We start from the raw sequence: 20675 nt of genomic DNA, 5'->3' as shown, positions 1-20675 counted from the left end.
TGGCACCCCAAACTGCTTTTGAATCATCAACTCTTCTTCACTTGACCACGATAGATAGATAGATAGATAGATAGATAGATAGATAGATAGATAGATAGATAGATAGATAGATAGATGTGAAAGGCACTATATAATAGATAGATAGATAGATAGATAGATAGATAGATAGATAGATAGATAGATAGATAGATAGATAGATAGATAGATAGATAGATAGATAGATAGATGTGAAAGGCACTATATAATAGATAGATAGATAGATAGATAGATAGATAGATAGATAGATAGATAGATAGATAGATAGATAGATAGATAGATAGATAGATAGATAGATAGATAGATTTGCAGAACACTACATTATTCCATTACAAGTTTTTAAAAGAAATGAAGTGAGCCTCAGCTGCACAACACCACACTGTTACAAAGCACACTAACGTTATGTTGGTCCACTTCATCTGCCCAACTCATTTTTTTGTATGTAGAAACTGGAGCAGAGCGCCTGACCTCCTTAAAGGGACAGCATAGTGCCCACTCTCCCAGGCTATGACCCACCAACTATTGACCTGTAAGTTCTTACCTTCTCCCCAGCCTTCCATGTCCTAACTTTGTATAAGAAAAGTCAGACTAACCTGGCATCTTCTAAATAGGCTGCCACCTGATGACCAGGTGAACTCTTACCAATTTCATTCCCAGCCTTATTCCCTGGTATCACTATCTGTAGTCTATTTGTGCCATCCAATGCATATACAATGAACTCCGTCCCCTGGTGGTATCACTCCATGTGAACTGGCATAACTAACCAATAATAATCAACTGCAGAGCTGCATTGTTACACATCATCAGTTTTTGATCGCAGTAAGATTAGGGAAACTTATGGTTAGGGGTTTTATGTGGTTATCTTGTTGTACAGACACGAGGTAATGTCACTTAAAACTGCTGTTCATTATATTCACGAGCCTGAAGTGACGTGCTTCTCGTAACATCAAGCACCATCCCTGCAACTGCGTGCATCCTTCTCTATCTGAAGGAATTGCTGGGTCTTAAATGTTTAAACAATGTGTTAAAAATACAAACACAGGAATGTTTGTTTGTATTACTGTTTTTGGTTTTTAGCCTTTTCCTCTAATTATGACTGAAATGAAAATCACTTTACACTTCAGGAGTTACTGAAACAGGAACTTAGAAAGAGTTCAAAAACCTTTTTCTCACAACTGTGTAATGATATAATAAGATATCCACCTACTCACTAAAGCCACTAATTCCATGACAGTATTACATTCAGAGTATGAACAAGCTGATGTCAGGTGCCAGGTGATCACAGGACACATTTGTGTGCCCACCAACACTCACTGTGACCAGAACAATGTAGAGCAGGGGTGGGCAAAGTCATTCCTGGAGGGCCGCAGTGGCTGCAGGTTTTTGTTCCAACCCAGTTGCTTGATAAAAAGCACTTATTGCTCAAGTAACATTTCTGCTTCATTTTAGTTGTCTCGGTCATCAAGATTTTGAACCCTTATTGCTTATTTTAGTCTTAAGCAGCTGTTTTCTTGGTTTTTAATGGCTCCTTATTAGCAATAAGATGCAAATGACAAAAAAGCAGCATTTATCCTTTTAGCTTGTTACCATTTACACCTGTGTGTATTTATCGTGCACTATTTGGTTTAATTAAATATTTGGAAAAAGTGAAAGATTGAGTCCATTTTAGACTTCAAATCATTTGGATGATATCCTTAGAAAGGAAAAAAAAATCTAGGATATGAGAATGGCCTGAAATGGCAGAGTTAAAGCACTAACAAGCCATGCAGTTTAATTTTTGGCAAGGATTGTTTTCTAATGAAGCAACTGAGTTGGAGCAAAAACCTGCAGCCACTGCGGCCCTCCAGACTGACTTTGCCCACCCCTGATGTAGAGTCATGGGAGGAAAATGGCAGACAGAAGAGAAAGCAACAGTGAACACAGAAGGCCATGCAAAACTGTACACACATTGTAACCACATTTGGATTTGAACCCAACTCTTCAGAAAAAAGCTCATTCAATGAAACAAAGAAGTACGTCAGGTGGAGAACCCACTGATAAAGAAAGATCAAGTGCTCTTACCGCAATTCACCTGCTGCAGCCTCCTGAAAAGGCTCCTCTTGTGTATTTCCTATTTAAAAAAATACAGAAAGTGACTGCTTCAATAAACCTGCCATTGCTGTGTCCCAAATATCATGGTCACCGAAATGAGGAGACCACGTATAAAACTTGTGGTGTGACCACAATGTATGCAAATCCCCTTAAAGGAAAGTCTGCAATGTGCACTTTAATCACAATTTCTGAATTGTTTGATTTGTAATTTTAAAATGTGGCACAGAGGGGGATATCAAGAAAAAAATGTATCTTTACATCAAACATGGAGGGCATGGAATACCAAATGCACCCGGAATCAGTGGCAGATTTAGAGGTCAGACCTGCCAGTACTGTGGAAGACCCCCATGTGGCTTTAAGAAGTGAGCACAGCGGTAGATTTCTATCTATCCATGCATCATATAGTGCCTTTCACATCTATCTATCTATCATATATAGTACCTTTCATATTTATCTATCATATATAGTGCCTTTCATATTTATCTATCTATCTATCTATCATATATAGTGCCTTTCATATCTGTGAGAGATGGCCCGGACACAGACAGGTAGACAAATTTAAATCACCCACAACACGTTTATTAAACAACTTTTATATACAATAAAGTGTACACACAACCCCACAACTCCCCCAAAGTTTAGGCCTCACAATGCCTCCCTCTTCTCTTCAGGCCGCCTCCACTCCTCTCCTCCAAGACCTTGTCAACTCCGCACCAGACTCCAGCCATCGAATGGAGGGAGGCGGCCCCTTTTATACACACCCGGACATGCTCCAGGTGCCTCCCGATTAGCTCCTGCCGGCACTTCCCAGTGTGGCGGAAGTACCAGCTACGTACCCGGATGTACTCCGGGTCTCCCTGGTCATTTTTCCACTTAGCACTTCCAGGTGTGGCGGAAGTGCTGAGGGCCAGGGCTCCTCGGGCATTGGGGCACCCCCTGGCGGTGACCACGGGTCCCTATAGGGTTGAGCTTCCAAGCTCAGTTCCCGTGGTCCCCAAAGCAACCAGGGAGGTCACCCCACGTGGTCTGGAGGAGGCGTAAGTCCTCCTCTGGTCCTCCTGGGCATCCCGGGTGAGTACCACACCCAGCCACTCGCCACATATCTATCTATCCATCTATCAGCAGTAGCTGTGATGTGTTGTGCTGCACAAGTCCATGCAATCAAACAGTGAAGATGCATTTTAATGGCTATTGTAAAAGAAATCCAGCTAATTTATATAAGGCTGCAATCGATATATGAAACAAGTATTAAAAGGGGTGTTTAGCAAAATCCAACCCACCATCTTGGGCCAAATGTCACATGTTTTAAATACAGATTTCATTGGCCAGATCCTTGTGTTTGACACCAATGTTTTTTTTTTTTGGTAAGACTTTGTAGTACGTATATATGTTTAATATGTCACTGTGCTCTGTGCAAATATATTTTATAAATCTGTTTTTTCTACTCACATGCACAGTGGACACAGATTTAGCACAGGGGTTCATCATATAAGAACTGCTAGGCAAGCATTATAAGACAAGATAGTTAGGGACAACTGTGAAATGGGCAGTCAGACTGATGGCCATTGTATAATATTTTTGTGTGTCAATGTCAGCATGAAACTGTATCCTCTTTGCCTTGTTTGGAATGCCATGATTCACCTAAGTGGGGGCCTACACATGGAGAAAGAGTATAAAGCCTTGGAACATTGCCCGGCACACCTTTGAAGCTGACGGACAGATGGAAGATAACATCATCTGATCCTGAAAATCCATCCTACTGCACAGTGAAAATGGCAGAATCTGCACATAGGGGCCCCCACTCCAGAACCGGGTTCTTGTCATGGCTTCCTTCGTCTGTTATGCAGTGTAAACCGCCATTAAAAAAAGCTGTTATTTCTCCGATGTGATTTCATACTGCCATATCGCCTTTTAATATCATATCTATATAGATTTGGGTTATGTAACACGCCGCAATTACAAAAGAACTCAATCCAACAAGGGAGGCGAACGCCCACCGCTGGATACAGACATGTGATCTCAGGGTCTGTGGTATCAGTACTGTTGACAGACATGGTAGATTAGCAACTCAGACACTGATGCTCACCTGGGATTTTACAGAGCTTACTGTATGGTATGATAAATAAAAAACATTCAGTGAGCTACAGTTCTGTGGGCAACGAGATAATAAAAACTAAACAATTAAAAAATTAAATTAAATTCTTGTCAACCCAACGATGTTTTTTGAGCTACAACAACCTCAATAAAGGGTGCAGGCCACAAAAAACACAAGCCATAGCAGCACTCTACCCAAAGCCCGGCTCCACAGAGTAGAGCTCAAAGGAGATGCCTAAAGAGCCATGATAGACACAGCAAACAAACTCCCAATACAGAATCCAAAGGCGGTGGTTGAAACAGAGCAGAGGTTCAAAAATATCAAATGACGAAATCCAGAGGTGAGCTCACATACAGAGCAAGGGTTTTAAAAATCTAGAAAATCAAAAGCCATAACAAAAAGCACAGATACTCACAAAAACTCTTGAGTCCTTAGCACGTTCAATGAACCACAAGGAACTATGGGAGGCTTTCCCTTAAATAGAATGGAGGGCTGTTCCCAGTGGTGATTGGCAGGTGGCCCCGCCCCTTGGGGAGCCACCCACAAAACACAAAGGACATAACAAAGGCCAGTCTCCTTTACCAACCCATACATAGAAAAACAGATACAATACATAAAATAAACATTAATATGAATAAATGTTCTAAAATTAAACAAAACTAACAAGGGAAACAACTTTGAACACCAAGAAGGGGGAAAATGCTTGCTGAACTATGACCTCTGGACTTAATACACTGGCTTCCTTGTCATTTGCTTTGTGTGTGTGGGTGACTCGAGTGCATCAAACACACAAAATCTTTACTTCAGACATTGGAGTTACCTTTCTTAGTGAACTGTTTCCTAAAGCACTACCACATAGCTTTTTACCTGCTCTCTCCAGAACAGGAGTGTCTTGTTCCATCTTGGTATCATCCACGGCCACCACATCCGCCATCTTTCCTAAAAAGAAACCGCCATCGGGATTCTCTGGCTCTTCTTCCACAGAAGCCAGCGAGTCCTCGTCTTCAACTGGGTCATTCACCACTTCGGTATTTTTTGCCCAGTCATCTTCAGTTCTGCTTTCAGGAAGAAAGTTGGTGGTCTCAAGGCGGTGCCCTGTCACTAGTGTATTTTCTGGGACTTCTCCACTGCTTTCAGAATAATCCCGACTCGCTTCCTCCACTGCCATGCGTCCAGAAGACAGGTTCTTGCCCTCATCGACCACTTCTATGGTTGGCTCTATAGGTTGTTTCATATTCTGAATTTTGCTGACCCTTGTGTCTTCCTTTTGGGGATAACTGAGTAGAGACATTCTTTTTCTTCTTCTCAGCCCAGCAGCAGATGACCGCTGGGGTCTTGATTTGTTAAACCCAGCAGTACTGTTTGAACCTTTCACATTCTCACAAGGCCTGCATATCCTGCTGCTATCTTCTTTGGCATGAGCAGCTGGCTTAAAAGATCGACCAGCATCACTTCCGTCCTCCTTTTCTTCATTCCTTTCCTCTCTCTTTGTGCTTGTACTCCACAGAAACGTGTGGCCTCCCAGACATTCCCAGAACATCAGGGAGTTTGAAGTGTAGCTGGGATCCACAGGCTGCAGCCACCCCACACTTTTTGTCTTTTTACCATCTTTGGTCAAAGATTCGGTAGGTAAGTTAAATGCAGAAATTCTTGTGCTGCTTTTGGAAGTGTTCTGATCTTCTGAGGTGGGCCACTGAAGTTCATTGGCACTTTCGGTTAGAGGGCTGGCTGGTTGACTTTCAGCGGGGCAGTTTTTAGAAACAGACCTGAGTTTTGGTAAAAACTGGCATTCCCGACTGTGGTTGTGCAGCCATACCACTAGGTGGCACAACGAGTCTTTCGATGTAAAGAAGACGTTGGAATTTTCTGCTTGGCTGATGCGGGCTGTAAGTGAAAAAACGGAGCAATAAATACTAATGAAAGTACCCAGAATTGCTGTGCTTGTGACAATGCAACGTTTCTACTACTGCCGAAATAGGAAATAAAAGAAAAAAAGGCTTACCCGTGCAAGATAGACAGGCCTTATTCGCATAACTGTGGGAAAGAGAAGAAAACATGTCAGGGGTGAGCATAGAGACACTGCAATTGTGTGTGTTATGAAGGCAGAACAATAAACACATCATCATCTTTAGTGAGCTCTCAAGCTAACCTCGCTTTTATACATCCCAGTATGGAAATAAGGAGCCTTCTAACTAATGTCCTGTCAGCTCAGTTTGCCACAGGTGGACTCCAATCACGTTCTAGAAACATCTCAAGCAGAGTTAAGGCAAACAGGAGGCACCTGAGAACAATCTGGAGTGCCACAGCAAAGGCCCTGGATACTTCATTGGATGAGAAATTTTAGTTTTGGATTTTTTAAAAAAATTTGCAAACCTTTCTAAAAACATGTTTCAACTTTGTCATTATGGGTTACTGAATGTAGATCAATGGGAAAAAATGGCAAACTTATCACAAATATTTAACACAATAAAGTGTGCAGAAAGTGAAGGGGTCTGAAGAATATTGGAATCCGCTGTACCAATCACAACAAGTGTCAGGTCGACAATGAATATGTAAATTAAGTGTCCCATTCCCAACCGATCATCCTGATGATCACAATGGATTAGTTTCCATGAATTATGTTGTAATACAAGAAGAAATGAGTCAACGTAAGATAAGCGAACATCCAAACTGTAATGGCATCTGACGGAAAAGGCAGACGTAATTCTAAATAAAGACTGGGAGATGAAATAGTCACAAAATGAGCCAAGGTTCAAAACGGTGGGACAGTCCTATCTATTGTCACATCCAAATCACTAAACAAAGACATAGCCAATATATTATTGCACCAAGAAGACTGAATAACTAATACAGGCACTTCCAAAGTTTTAGGTGTCTATCCGCAATCTCGGATAACCAGGAAGTATGTGAATGCTGATTTTAAATCCTGACTATGGTGACATCACAGGTCATGACCTCTAGTAGTCCTGTATAGCAATGTGGCTAGCAACAGTACACAACTAAGCCCAAAATGGCGGCAACCACAACAAACAACGTGGTGTCACGATAAGACACGTTAGGGGTGCTCTTTGCAGATTAACAATCTCTGGTGTATTACTGGTGTATTATAAACACATCACTCAGGGACATGGCCAAAGTTGTATGGAGATTAGATCATGAATATTATAAAAAAGGGCGTTTTTACACCATATATGGTTAGAGACTGGCGGAGGATTGGCTAAAAGCACATGCACGAGTGCATAGAGTAGTTTTAACTTGATTTGAGAGTATAGAAGAACTTTGCATGGCACATGTATGGCTATGTAAATTATTTTTTGCTTTGCGCCTTTCCCCACCATAGCCTATCGTCTATACGGGGGGAGCGAAAGCCTTAGATTCATCAAAAATGTTGATCTCGGGTTTTTGACGGTTCTCGACATTTTAGGGTCCCCTGATACTGAAAAAAATTGATATCTCGATGATGTGTGTGTGTGTTTGTGTGTGTCACAGTTTCTTTTGGACGGTCTAGAGCTAAAACGGCTGTATGGAAAAATACCAAACTTAATCCTGTTATGAGATAACGATGTGCTGATTAGTTTTTGAGCCAAATCGTACAAGAGAAAGAGGCAATCTAGAGGAGCCCTCAAATACCGTAATTCTTCAATTAATTATGAATTCTTCTCGTCAATTGCTATCGTAATGACCTATTTTATGGCAAGAAAGATCAGCATCAGAGCAGTAAATAATTGCTGAAATGTCATAGACTAGTTTGGATAACTTGGTTCCGAGGACGCAAAGCCTACTGACACATATGAAGTTTTTTTTTTGCATGTACATTGGTTCTTCCTTTCAAACATAAGAAACATTTTAGTATGAAATCTAAGCAAGACCTTATACATGAAGCCCCAGGTCTGTCTATTATCAGATTATTAATGAGGACTTTAACACACAATTTTAATGAAATAACTGGAGCAAAGCTCTTGCACTACACAAACAGAAGTCCTTAGCAGATTCCTGTAGTCCTTGCAAGTTGGTGGCATCACTGCCCTCCCTTCGATGAGATCTTTAATATTTTTAATCACCATTAAGTCACCACATTTCCTGACTTTTACCTCTGCAGGAGGAAGTGTGCGAAGTCCGAGTGCAGACCAAAACCCAGCCGTTCCTTCACCTCACACCAGCTCTCCAGATGTGTCCCAATGCGGATCCGGGACTTGCTGCGTCGGGCGTCGAGCTCCCTTCGCTTCTGTTTGCGTAGTTCTTCCCCTGTGGGCTGTGCAGACGACATGGAAAACACTGAAGAGAAGAGAGAAAAAAAAGAGAAGTGTGATGGATTATCTTCATCCTTCAATCACACCTACCTAAATTAGAAGTGACGAAGAATGGAGAGCAATTATACATTTATAAGGTCACTAGAGGTGTGCCCCTCGACCACCTTTGGCAGCCAAGTCCTCTGTCAACTTTTCTCGTTATTGGTGCTCGGTGGAATTTTTTATTAAATGAAAAAAAAAATTAAATAAATAAATAAATAACTCCTTTAACAGTATTTCACACAAGTAGGACCCAGGAGGCAAACTCACAATCTCTTTACTGCGAGACAGCCGTACCACCATAGCATCATCTGGGTGGCTTGTCGACTGCTAACATACAACTCTACCGATACTGTTCTTAGAAGAGCAGATGTATATAATGTATTTTTTGATGTATTCACGTTATAATTGGTTGTATTGAAATGAGAGTATTATAGTTGTATTCTTCCAGGGAAGATGGAAAAAATAATGATATATAGATGTATAAAATATGATGTATTGAAGAAAAACGAGTGTTGCATGAAAACATCACACGATTTATGTAATCTTTTTATATAAATATATAATAGCCATCCCCCGTGGCTTCGCCCGCGTATTAGTGAAACAGGACAGTGAGGAGGGCCCAGCCTGGCTTCCTACTCCTGACGACACTCTTCCCCCTCCCCTCGGGCCGCAGTCTCTGTCTCAGATTAGCGTGAATATATCACTCCTACAAGCGAACTATGATTCTTAGCGCAATAAGAGAAGTCGCAAAATCAACGGAATGTTCAAGCAAATTATAGAAAAAAACAGATCTAAATCCGTTAAGTAGTTCTCTCGTTCGCTAAATAAGTGGAGTTAAGGTTACGCCCCGAGGCTAGTGCGTGAGTTTGGATTGCCCCACAGCCTGATGAGTCTCTGTTGGATTTCTGCTAATAAATCGGTACGCAAGCAAACTATGATACTTAGCATGATGAAAAAGTTGCAAAATCAATGGAATATTCAAGCAAATTATAGAAAAAAACCTGGTCTAAATCCGTTAAGTAGTTCTCTTGTGAAAAGCGAACAGACATACAAACGGGTCTAGAAAACTATAAGAAATTTCGCACTTGGACCACGAAATTTTTAAAACCGTTTCTTAGTGAGAACCAATGGGCCAAGGGTAACCTACATTCCAAATTTCAAGTCCCAAGTCCTCCTGGTTCATGAGATTTCATGATGAGTGAGTCAGTGGGATTTGGCTTTTATATACAGTATATCAGCGGTTCTCAAACTGTGGGGGCGTCGAAGAAATGAACAAGACATCAAAATTAATGTTTTACATTTTTATTTCAAATTTTAATTTGCAAGCATATAATCACAATGAATGTATTATAACTAAAATTAAAATAAAACATTTCTAAGGCATTGATCTGATGACTAACATGTGCCTGTTTTAAAGTACACAGCCTGTCCAGGTTTGGTTTGATATTCGAGATACGACACTCTGAGCTCCTTTTCTATTTGAAGTTTGTTTTTATGATGAGCGGCGCCGCTGCTGCTGCTTTTATAGTTGCATATTTTCAATCCAGAAAGTTCGAGACATATCGGTATCTGTTGCGAACATTCGGGTAACGGTAGATCAGGTGATAATGCGGCACAACTGCACCATATTGGCAGCGTAGCCAATATTGCAAAATTGAGTTAAATAAATTACTGCGTGTTGGTTATTTTCATGATACAACTAACAGCGGTATAATATTTGTCGGATGAAAATACGTTCGTCTCGCGCAGATTGACTTCATCGGTGCCCTCGTTTACGAGATTTTTAAAAATTAAAACATATGTAATCGTTTCTTTACATAAAAAAATAATTTAATAAGAATAAATAATTTATTCTTTGTTTTTGGGATTAGAATTACTACCCAAAAGCACACAAGGCATTTTAACAGTTATTAAGGCACTTTAAAAAAAATTAATTGCAAATATTTCATCGAAGTTAGCTAAACACATGCAAATCTTATGGAAGTAAAAATGATAGGATACCCAGACACCGCACGAGTATCATACCTTTGTTAGTTGTATCCCGGGTTATTGTCATCTATCTTATATTATGCAGTGGGCGCAGAATTATTCCAGGTAGAAAAGGGTGGTGCGAAATACGAAAGTTTGAGAACCGCTGATATATATATATCTATATATACAGTGGAACCGCGGTTTACGAGTAACTTGGTTTACAAGTGTTTTGCAAGACGAGCAAAAATTTTTAATAAATTTTGACTTGATAAACGAGCGATGTCTTGCAATTTGAGTAGTATGGATACACTTTGTCTGCTGAGCGTCATGTGATCACAACTGAGCTGATGGTTCTTCTCTCTCTCTCCTTATTTCGCTCGCTCGCCCAGCGCGTCTCTCTGTTTACTACAGCATTGTGACTGTGTGAGTGTGCACGCACGTTTGTGCTGTGAAGTGCGAGTCCCCATCTTGCTCCCCAAAACACGAAGCTGAGTCTCAGTACTTTAACACCAGCTTTATTCAGCTTGAAACAGCAACAGCGCTGTTATTTATTGCAGCAGGATCTTTATAATGTTCCTTGTATGACCCATTGACGACAGGCGCTTACATCATGTCTGCGATCTTTTTGGATGCGCTTATACGGCGAACTGCTACAGCGCTGGGAGACTGCAACTGCTTTGGGACGCTCTTCTGCGTGTCGTCCTGTTGGGTGGAATCCCACATGAGTTTAGAAACTCACCCCAGCCATGATTCTTTTTAAAGGTAAAGTGCAGGTTAATTTGTATTATGTATTTTACTTTATATTTTGTCTTAATCATTTTTATATGAATAGTTTTGGGTTGTGGAACGAATCATCTGAGTTTCCATTATTTCTTATGGGGAAATTCACTTTGATATACGAGTGCTTTGGATTGCGAGCATGTTTCCGGAACGCATTATGCTCGCAAACCGAGGTTCCACTGTATATATATATATATATATATATATATATATATATATATATATATATATAGAGAGAGAGAGAGAGAGAGAGAGAGATAGAAAGAGAGTAGATTTCCGTCACATGTAACCCTAATTCTTGTGGCTCTTCTCTTCAAACCTAAACCTCCTGGGTCCGGCATAAAAAAAGCTACATGAGCGAGTCAGAGCCAGGAAGGAGAAGATGACACTCATGGAGGAGGACATGTCCAGGAGGTGTGTGTATGTGTGTTAGGAGCCGCAGAGGAACAATAAAGAGGAAGAAAGGCATGCACTCTCTATCTCTCTCCATCTTGTCATGAAGGGAAGACCACCCCTGTATCTTTCGCCATTTCTCCATGAGGAAGACAACTCCTTCCCGGCAGCCATATTGAGACAGGCAAGCAGATGATGAGCTGACCAGAAGAGTCGAATGTCACCACAAGTTATTACACCACCTGAAACTACACGTCTAGCATTGTCAGGTTGTACTGGTTTGTTACCAACACTCGTATTCTGCTCCCCTATAACTGTTATCAATAATACATCATTAATTAAAATTGTAAATCTCTCTGCTGCCTGTTCTTTTACTCTGTCTAATTGTCGAAGGTCATAGATGTAGAAGGGAAGGGGGAGGAAGTGCTGAACTGCAGTACGGGACAAGAATGGTAAGAATGTGGGACGTCAGACATTTAGTTAAGGTCCTATTAATAAAGAGCATAAAGAGAAGAGGACTCAATCAGGACAAAACACCGTCAACGCACAAACAAAAAAAGGAAACCACATATCCACCAACATGCGTCTCTGCGAACGCCTGGGTATGAATCAGGCCTTAGGATCAGAAGCTGGATGAATGGACTTTGACTTGAGCCGTGGTCACACGGGGGTCTCATTAGCCTCCATGTTATATAACGGAGGGACTAGCATCCCGATGGAGATGGACAGCAATTACTTGTTGTGACATCCCTCTTCCCACATGGGAGGCTGCTGAACCAACACTGTCGATAGTTATGACCGAGATGAGCTGACAAATGAGGACAATTCTCTGATGATGCCAGAGGATGGTGGAGAAAGTGCCCAAGTACTTTTATTCAAAAACAGTCAAAAACAAAAATAAAACCATAAAAGTGTCCATTGTGCAGTGTTCTAAACACAGTACATAAATAAATCCATAAAATCATTGTGAAAATGGGGATAAAAAGCAATAAATAAATCCTTTAAAATGCAGACTAACTCCTCCCGATCTCAGCCCACCTCCTTCTCATTCTGCCCGGCTCACCCATCGCTCGCGTAGCCGGCGGAGACTCAGCAGCCATGAACTCCTTTCAGCCGACCCCCATCTTGGCTGCCTCCAGACATCGCAGTCAGACCGTCCGAGGTCGGCTTTCCTGCCTTCTTCCTTCACACTCGCTTGGTCTCTCATCAGAAGCCTAGGGAGGGCACCTGCCTTGGTCGCCACACTCCACCCAAATACTCAGTGGGGTGAACTAGCCCCTAGAGTGCCACAGCCAATGCTCCTTCGCAGGGCACCAGCTCGTGCTGTCTCCTCCTTCCAGGTGGCCAGGTCATCCTTCCAAGACTGCCTTTCACGTCTTTTAAACCTCTTTCTGTCCTTTCGATCTTTTTCCATTTCTTTGATTGCTCTCCTCTCTCGTTTTGTGCCAGCCTGTATATATAAACACTTGTCTCCATGGTCGCAGCGCCTTAAACACCCGCTGTAGGAAGCCAATGAAGCAATTGAGAACGACTCGCCCCAACTACCTCATTAACTCCCCGCGGTCGTGCAATCGCACCCACAGAGAGTGACACGGCTTTATGGATTTAAATCAGGACCCGCTATACCACACTTGTCTGGATGGGGATTCTGTAATTGAAGGGTGTGAATGGACACACAGCCCATCAGGACTGGATGTTGGTATCTTATGGCTGGGAGGCCGTAATGGAACGAAAGGGAGAGAATGCTTCCCGGTGCCATATATACACAGGGTGGCAGCATCCCTCTGGTGGAACTCCCAATTTTACACCCGCAGGGTGTCCCGATAGTCAGCCCTGTTGGCGTACTTGGGGCAGCCACACGTGAGCACTACCGCTCTTCTGGGGGGCTTCCGCCTTGGCCTGGAAGTGCTTCCAACTTGCAGCAAAAATAATCCCAGGTCTGGCATGAAAGATGTGAGTGAGTTAGAGCAGCAGATGACACTCATGGAGGAACAAGACGGAAGGTGACCAGTTGTGCATTATTATTGGGCTGGCCTGACTGGAATCTTTGTACTGTACATTAAACTTCCTTTTATTGAACCTACAATTGTGTTTGGTTCTCTCAGGCGCCCCCTGGTGGCCACAACACGCTTTCTTTCTTTTTTTAATACCAGATTCGGCCCTGAAGAAGCAACAAGCAAACTGGCAGCACGCCAGCCGATGTTGAGGGGGGTCTTGTGTTTCAGGGTCGATCTCAGACACTACTGGACTTTTTGATTGAATTTTTTGGATGTTTTTTGACTCCTAGTTTTAATATTTTTTGTGTCCACCGTGCTTTTTTAAACTGGATCCATCCACGGAAATGTTCTGGATTTCCAATGTTTGTTATTAGTGCTAACATTAGATTTAACCTGCTAAAACATTTCACGGCTTTTTGATACTTTTTAACAGAGTGCGTTAATAACGATTATTACATTTTCTTCAGACTTTACCTTCTAACTCCTAAGCCTAATCTTACATTTTAGTTAGTGTCACTTTTGTATGTTCTCCCTTGGCCCCATTCTAATTGGATTTTTTAGTGTTTATAACCCTAATCTTAAAGGCTTCATTCTAAGTGCCTAATCTTAAAACGGTGTATTAGGGCCCTAAGCTTAAACCACACTTTTTAATCTGTTCTGGATGGTCTACCCCTTCCCTCCACTCCATTGACAGGGCAGCTACTGTTAACAGTAAATGCCTAATCTTAAGATACTTACAATGGCAGCCCTAATGTTAAAGTTTTCCTTTCCCTGCTTTTAAATATAAATTTTAACCCTAATTTTGAATAGTTTTTAGTCCGTCAGGTTAAAATAATAATACCCTGTAGGACTTTCAGATATGGACTAATTTTATTAGTTATTTATTTATTTGTTTTTAGAAATACCTTTTAAACAATAGTTGAATCCCTTTTTAATTATTCCTTTATAAAATCAGTTCTAAAGATTTTTTAAGGTGTAAGGTAGGTGTATTTGTAAGAGCCAATTTTAGAAAGTTAAACTTTTGAGTTAAACTCATATTAATGTTTGCCTAATTTCTTCCATAGTCATAGACAATGGTATAATCCTTTCCCCCTATAAGACAGTAAGAGTTAGGGCCTTCTTGCTATAACTGAGATGCGGTGTGATAATAGATAGCTCTGTTGTTGTGTTTAGAACGAGTCCCAGTAAAGAGGGACTTAAAAGACGCGTTTTCTACTCAGAGGTGGGCTAAGCATACAGTTTTCTGAATGTTTTGAAAGGGTTCAGAAATGATAAGTAAATAGTAACGATTTGAGATGTAACAAGATTAAGCTTTAGAAGTGAACTTTTCTTAACATTAATGTTTTTCCCTTTTTTGCTATGTTTAATTTCCTTTTTCGTGTAAACTGTTTTTACTTTGAAACTTCACTAAATGTTTAAAAACAAAGATATTTTGTCTGTGGAATCATTTCTGGGTGGCACGGTGGCGCAGTGGTAGCGCTGCTGCCTCGCAGTTTGGAGATCCGGGTTCGCTTCCCGGGTCCTCCCTGCGTGGAGTTTGCATGTTCTCCCCGTGTCTGCGTGGGTTTCCTCCGGGCGCTCCGGTTTCCTCCCACAATCCAAAGACATGCAGGTTAGGTGGATTGGCGATTCTAAAATTGGCCCGTTTGTGTGTGTCCTGCAGTGGGTTGGCACCCTGCCCAGGATTGGTTCCTGCCTTGTGCCCTGTGTTGGCTGGGATTGGCTCCAGCAGACCCCCGTGACCCTGTGTTCGGATTCAGCGGGTTAGAAAATGGATGGATGGATGGATGGAATCATTTCTGTGCGTCAGGCTTTTGTTGAATCCCATTTTTTGATTTAGAGCTGCTGAACTTTGGTAGCTTTGGAAAAACGCAGCTACATTTTCATTAGGTCTAGTTTAAGTGGGGGTATTTTACAAAGAATAAAACCTGCTTTTAGACCTATTTATTTATCCTATTTTATAAACTTATTGACAGGTTTAGTAGAAGGATAATTTTAGGGGGGAGTATTTATTGAATAGAGACGTGACATGTTTCTAATTAAAATTGTGTTCTGAGTGTGTTTTGCAGGACAGTCCTCCTCCACTAAACCTTATGTCACCTTATTCATTTCTGGATCGACAGACAAATCCATGGAAATCAATAACCCCACGAAAAACCACTGCCAATAAGTGAGGGCAGCTTTAGGGGCCAAGATGGTGGGCACCACTTGATAGTTCTTATTACTCCGCAGCTCGCTTGAAAGGATAACGGTGGTCACTTTTGTCACATCGTGCATAATTAAATCATGACACAATCAAATCAGACCTTTGTGGTCAGTGATAAAAACCAATCTGAGAGAGCCCAAGACCAGTCACTGACCTCAAAGTGCTAGTGGACACATCCAGTTACTGACCAGAACAGATCCTAGTGCCAATAAAGAGACTGGCAGGCTGTTATAAATCAGTAGGCACGGGGCTCAGTGCCAGGAACTGACCAGAGGCAGACCCCGGAGATGACAACCAAAATGACCCCAATTCCTGTGCTAATAACTCAAGGTCAGTAATGGACCACATGTGTGGAACTCGGTGCCACTACCTGACCACAAAAGTAGTGTCCTTTACTAACTAAGAAGCAGATCCTAATGTTCAGAGTGGGGGTCCGGAGGTCTGCAGCATCACTCTGTTGACACATGATGGGCTTTGTGGGCTGCAGTTGTTCTCGGTTGATAAGATCACCAGAGCTCCCACCATCAGTGGTGTGGTCCAGTGGTCAGGCTGTCACGTGCACACATGTACATTCAAATTCTTAACATCTGCTTCTGTAACTTGGAAGGGCTATGGAGTTAAGTAAGTGTTGATAACTGGTAGACAGCAGCCTCCATTTCCTAAACTGGAATAATTCAGAGAAACTGGAAGGCAGTTAAGCGCTTAGCTGACAGCGGTGGTGGTCTCCTATTCGCAAAATCTCTCAAGACGATCGTGAGTAGATCTAATCGGCCGCTTTCGTCAATAATGTCTACCAAATTTCGCTGAGGGCAAAACTGCGGTGCACACTCTCCGTGTCTTTGTGACTAGATAGGCTTGCATTTAATTTAAATATGCGGACACTATTTAGTGCTTCAAGGCGTAAAGGAGTCATCGCAGCTGTCCTGTCAAACAGCAATGGAATAACAAGACTCCCCACAACCCACCCTCACGAGTGCTGCCCCCGACTTAGCCCACAAAGCTGCCCTCGCACACTGCCAGCCTCGCCCGAGGGCCTTTGCGCGATACTTAATTTCCACGGATTGTCCGTCGATTCTGTGCTTCCTTTCTGAAAAAAGGCAGCTTTATTTCAACAGAAACGTCTGTATAAATTGTCTTTTTCTTTACTGATGTTTTCTGCTATATACATCGACAAAACATGAAATGTTTCTAAGAAGTTAAATCAAGTGAGAGCAGTGATGTTCACAAGAAAAACCCGAACTTTTCTGCGCACGGATTTTATTTAAAAGCGCAGTGGACCCCACAATACACATCCGCTGTCGAGACATTGCCCTTTTAATTACGGCGAAGAGGCGGCCTACTCACCTTAAATACGTTGTTTTCAGGCGTAATCCGTATCCTCCTTCCTTTTGGTTAAATGAAATGATACATCGAACTAGTGGATGCGTGCTCTTAGATTTTATAACTTTATTATTGACTTAATTCGTTTCGTCTCAGTAACAGGCCAAAGCGGCACAAAGACTTATTGGGTAATGTAGTTTTCGGCTCCTCCCAGAATGCATCTCGCTAACGGAAGTCGGGGACTGCTTCTCTTTAACGACCTGAATTTCCGCCATCTTTAGTAGGTAAGGCGGATTACTTCTCTTTACAAAACGCGAGAGAACACACACACACACACACAAACCAAGTTAGCACCGCTGGTTTGACGGAGGGCCCTCAGTCCTAGTGGGCAGCGTTAGGGAAACGTGCTGTTTCTTATATTGTAGAGGGAACCTTCAAGGAGACGTCATCCTTTAAATCGTGTAGAATGAAAAAGGCATAGGATGAAAAATAACAGCCTTGTATATATAAGTGCTGTATAATAACAAGAAATATAGAAAATCACAGATAGATAGGAGTGAAAGGCGCTATATAATAGATAGGAGTGAAAGGCACTATATAATACATGTGAAAGGCACTATATAATAGATAGATAGAAGTATATATTATAGTGAAATGTGCTATATAAGACAGATACAGTATATAAATAGACAGACAGACTCTAGAAAGACAAGTGCAGTATATAGTATATAATATATGCATTATGGAATGGTGTAGATTTCAAACGACTGCTAATTTGTCCAGGACTGGCTGACCCATCAAATTCAGCCCAAGAGCCGGCTGTTTGATGCTAAAAGAAGTCTCCAAGAACCCCAACATTTTATCGCAGTATCTGCAGGTAATTCTTGTTGAATTTGGCGTGAAGGTTCTTGCATCACCAATCCAGAACAGATTGTACAGATCTGACCAGCATGCGAGGTGTGCCAGGACTGGCCCAGTCAAAGCCCCGATATAAATTATTGGATTTGTTTGAAACAGGTATGACATACAAGAAAGCCCACATACATCTTGCATCTGAAGCAATTTTGCATGGACGACTGGTCAAACAGTTCACTGAGCTGATATCCCAGACTGGTGGGAAGTTATGCAAGATGTCATTTCTTCTAAAGGGGGCCAATGCCAGCTCCTGAGGCCAAGGGTGGGCTCACTGCTCCTGGAAACCATTACACCTGGGGGTTTTTTGCTGAATAAATGATTGAATGGGCAAATGTTACTTGCGTTTTTATTCCAGTATATCACCTTTTTCTGCAGGCACTGTCTGCATATTTTCCTGTTCAAATATTTTTAAAATAGTCAACATTCTCCTTGGGTGTACATGCTTTTTCAAATGACTGATGATAGGCAGAATTTTATTTGTCCCAAGAAAGAAATGTAGCTTTTTTGCAGGAGCTCAGTAAATACAACAAACTAAAAACCTCCCTCAAATACACACCAGAACTACAAAAAAAAAAAAAAAGAAGAAAACGTCTGACCTGCTAAAGATAACAAGAGCGGTCAAAGTCAAAATGAGGAATTAATTCTACAAGTAAACGTGTTCCCGGTTGCATTTCTTCACACACTCCTATTGAATACCTCATTAGCTGACAGTTGTAGGAGATTGTAGAATGTGGACAGGGAGATATTTTATTAATTGACCGACCATAAAGTTACCCAAGGACAGATGCCCGTTAGGCGCTGCATTAGTAGACACCATCAGAACGTGAGAGGAATGATTTTCATCTGATGGGAACAACAACTGTTGCCCGCTTCCGATGCACCCTCTTGGAGACTGGACACTTAAAGACAATTAAATAATCACCCCCTGAAAGACTCTTAAGAAAGCCAGCATCATCTCAGACGAGGAGTTCACTTTAGTCTTTAGCTCTTTCTCGTGAACAAGAACCGTTTGGTGGCACAACACAGCTGTCCTGATTTTTTTTTTTTTCCTTTTCCCGTCATCTTCACATTCCTGGGAGTCAAGGGGTCTCACACCTCATGCCATCTGACAACTTATCGATCCGCAAACGTTTACAGAACAGCATTTACAGTCTGTGTTTTCCGTTGGTAGTCCGGCAACTTGCCTCAAGGCTGCACAACAGGCAATAAGGAGATGTGGACACCATGAGAATTTGGAAGATTCTAGAGCGATCCTCCCAGAACACACCTCTGTGGTCTTAGCCATTATCCTCCATATACTGAAAGTAAAATGTTTATTATGATGACTCTGAAAAAGCTCTGCACAAGAACTTCAATGTGCTTTGACTGTTGGTTTGATGTACAAATGGCAAATAAAGAAACCTTAACCTAAGTGTTTTGTTACCGTACATTGTATAATTGAGTTTGCTAGTTAATAAATTGTTCATTACTGTAATCCAGGTCTCTGCTATCACAAGTATTACTGCTGTACACCTTTTTTCCCCCCAGTGAGCACAGCCTGAATATTCATAATTGGCGAGTACACTTTTAACAGTCAGGCTTTGAATTACATGTAACATACGATAAGTTAAGTTTTCAATTTGAAACACACGGTAAGGGATGCCGCTTAGTCTCTGAGGCTGCATGTGAAATATTATTTATGAAACACACACTACGATACCCCTCTTTGAACCGTCACCTTATCGTGGTGGAGGGGTTTGCATGTCCCAATGATCCTAGGAGCTCTGTTGTCCGGGGCTTTATGCCCCTGGTAGGGCCACCCAAGGCAAACTGGTCCTAGGTGAGGGATGAGGCAAAGAGCGGTTCAATAACTATGGACTAGGGACTATGTCTCCCGGCTGGCCTGGGAACGCCTTGGGATTCTCTGGGAAGAGCTGGAAGAAGTGGCCGGGGAGAGGGAAGTCTAGGCCTCTCTGCTTAAGCTGCTGCCCCCACGACCCGACCCCGGATAAGTGGAAGAGGATGGATGGATGGATGGATGAATGGATGGATGGACACTACGATAGCTACTTTTGCCCTGAGGTTTCAGTATCAAGCACACACTAGTTACACAGAGCTTAAGCTCTACAGCTACAGGTAAGAAGCGACTGTCGTCCATTCTCATATTTTTTCTAATGCACAAGTAAAAGACATGGGACAGCCCAGTTGGGGGACTCGGATAGTATACAGAAAATATTTTCTGGGTTGATTAGGCAAACAACAAAGACTCTGGTCAGAGCTCTAAGAAGTATGTCTGCACATCATCTGCCTAACAACATCCCTATGGTGAAGCCTGGTGGTGGGACCGGGACCATCATGTTATTGAGGTGCTTCTCAGTGATAGGGACAGGACGACGGGTCAGAACTGAGGGGGTGATAAACGTACCCAAATACAGAGAGGTCCGTGAAGAAAACCTGCTCCAGTGTGCACACCACCTCAGACCGAGGCGATGTTTCACTGTCCAGCACAACTGTAACCCCAAAGCATGCAGCCAAGACAAGTCTCTCAGAGCGTCCTTGAGTGGCACCAGACTTAAACCCCTATAGAGAGACCTGTAGAT

At 42.0% G+C, this 20675-nt stretch overlaps 1 protein-coding gene across 1 annotated transcript in view; it reads right to left on the bottom strand.

Moving 5' to 3' along the window:
• The window catches only part of znf692 (zinc finger protein 692), a 35146-nt gene extending 17767 nt beyond the window's left edge, over positions 1-17379 (bottom strand). Inside the window, exons 1-5 of the mRNA XM_039767746.1 lie at positions 17206-17379; positions 8314-8497; positions 6225-6256; positions 5090-6106; positions 2098-2146 (exon numbers count right to left, since the gene is read on the bottom strand). Of these exons, the coding sequence (XP_039623680.1) occupies positions 2098-2146; positions 5090-6106; positions 6225-6256; positions 8314-8489 (1274 nt within the window). The 5' untranslated portion in view covers positions 8490-8497; positions 17206-17379. The remainder of the gene's footprint in view (positions 1-2097; positions 2147-5089; positions 6107-6224; positions 6257-8313; positions 8498-17205) is intronic.
• Positions 17380-20675: the final 3296 nt, after the last annotated feature.

This window comes from Polypterus senegalus, chromosome 10, assembly GCF_016835505.1.
Source record: "Polypterus senegalus isolate Bchr_013 chromosome 10, ASM1683550v1, whole genome shotgun sequence".
Taxonomy (NCBI): domain Eukaryota; kingdom Metazoa; phylum Chordata; class Cladistia; order Polypteriformes; family Polypteridae; genus Polypterus; species Polypterus senegalus.
The sequence above is the reverse complement of the archived record's forward strand: the minus strand, read 5'-3'. Positions and strand labels throughout refer to the sequence as shown.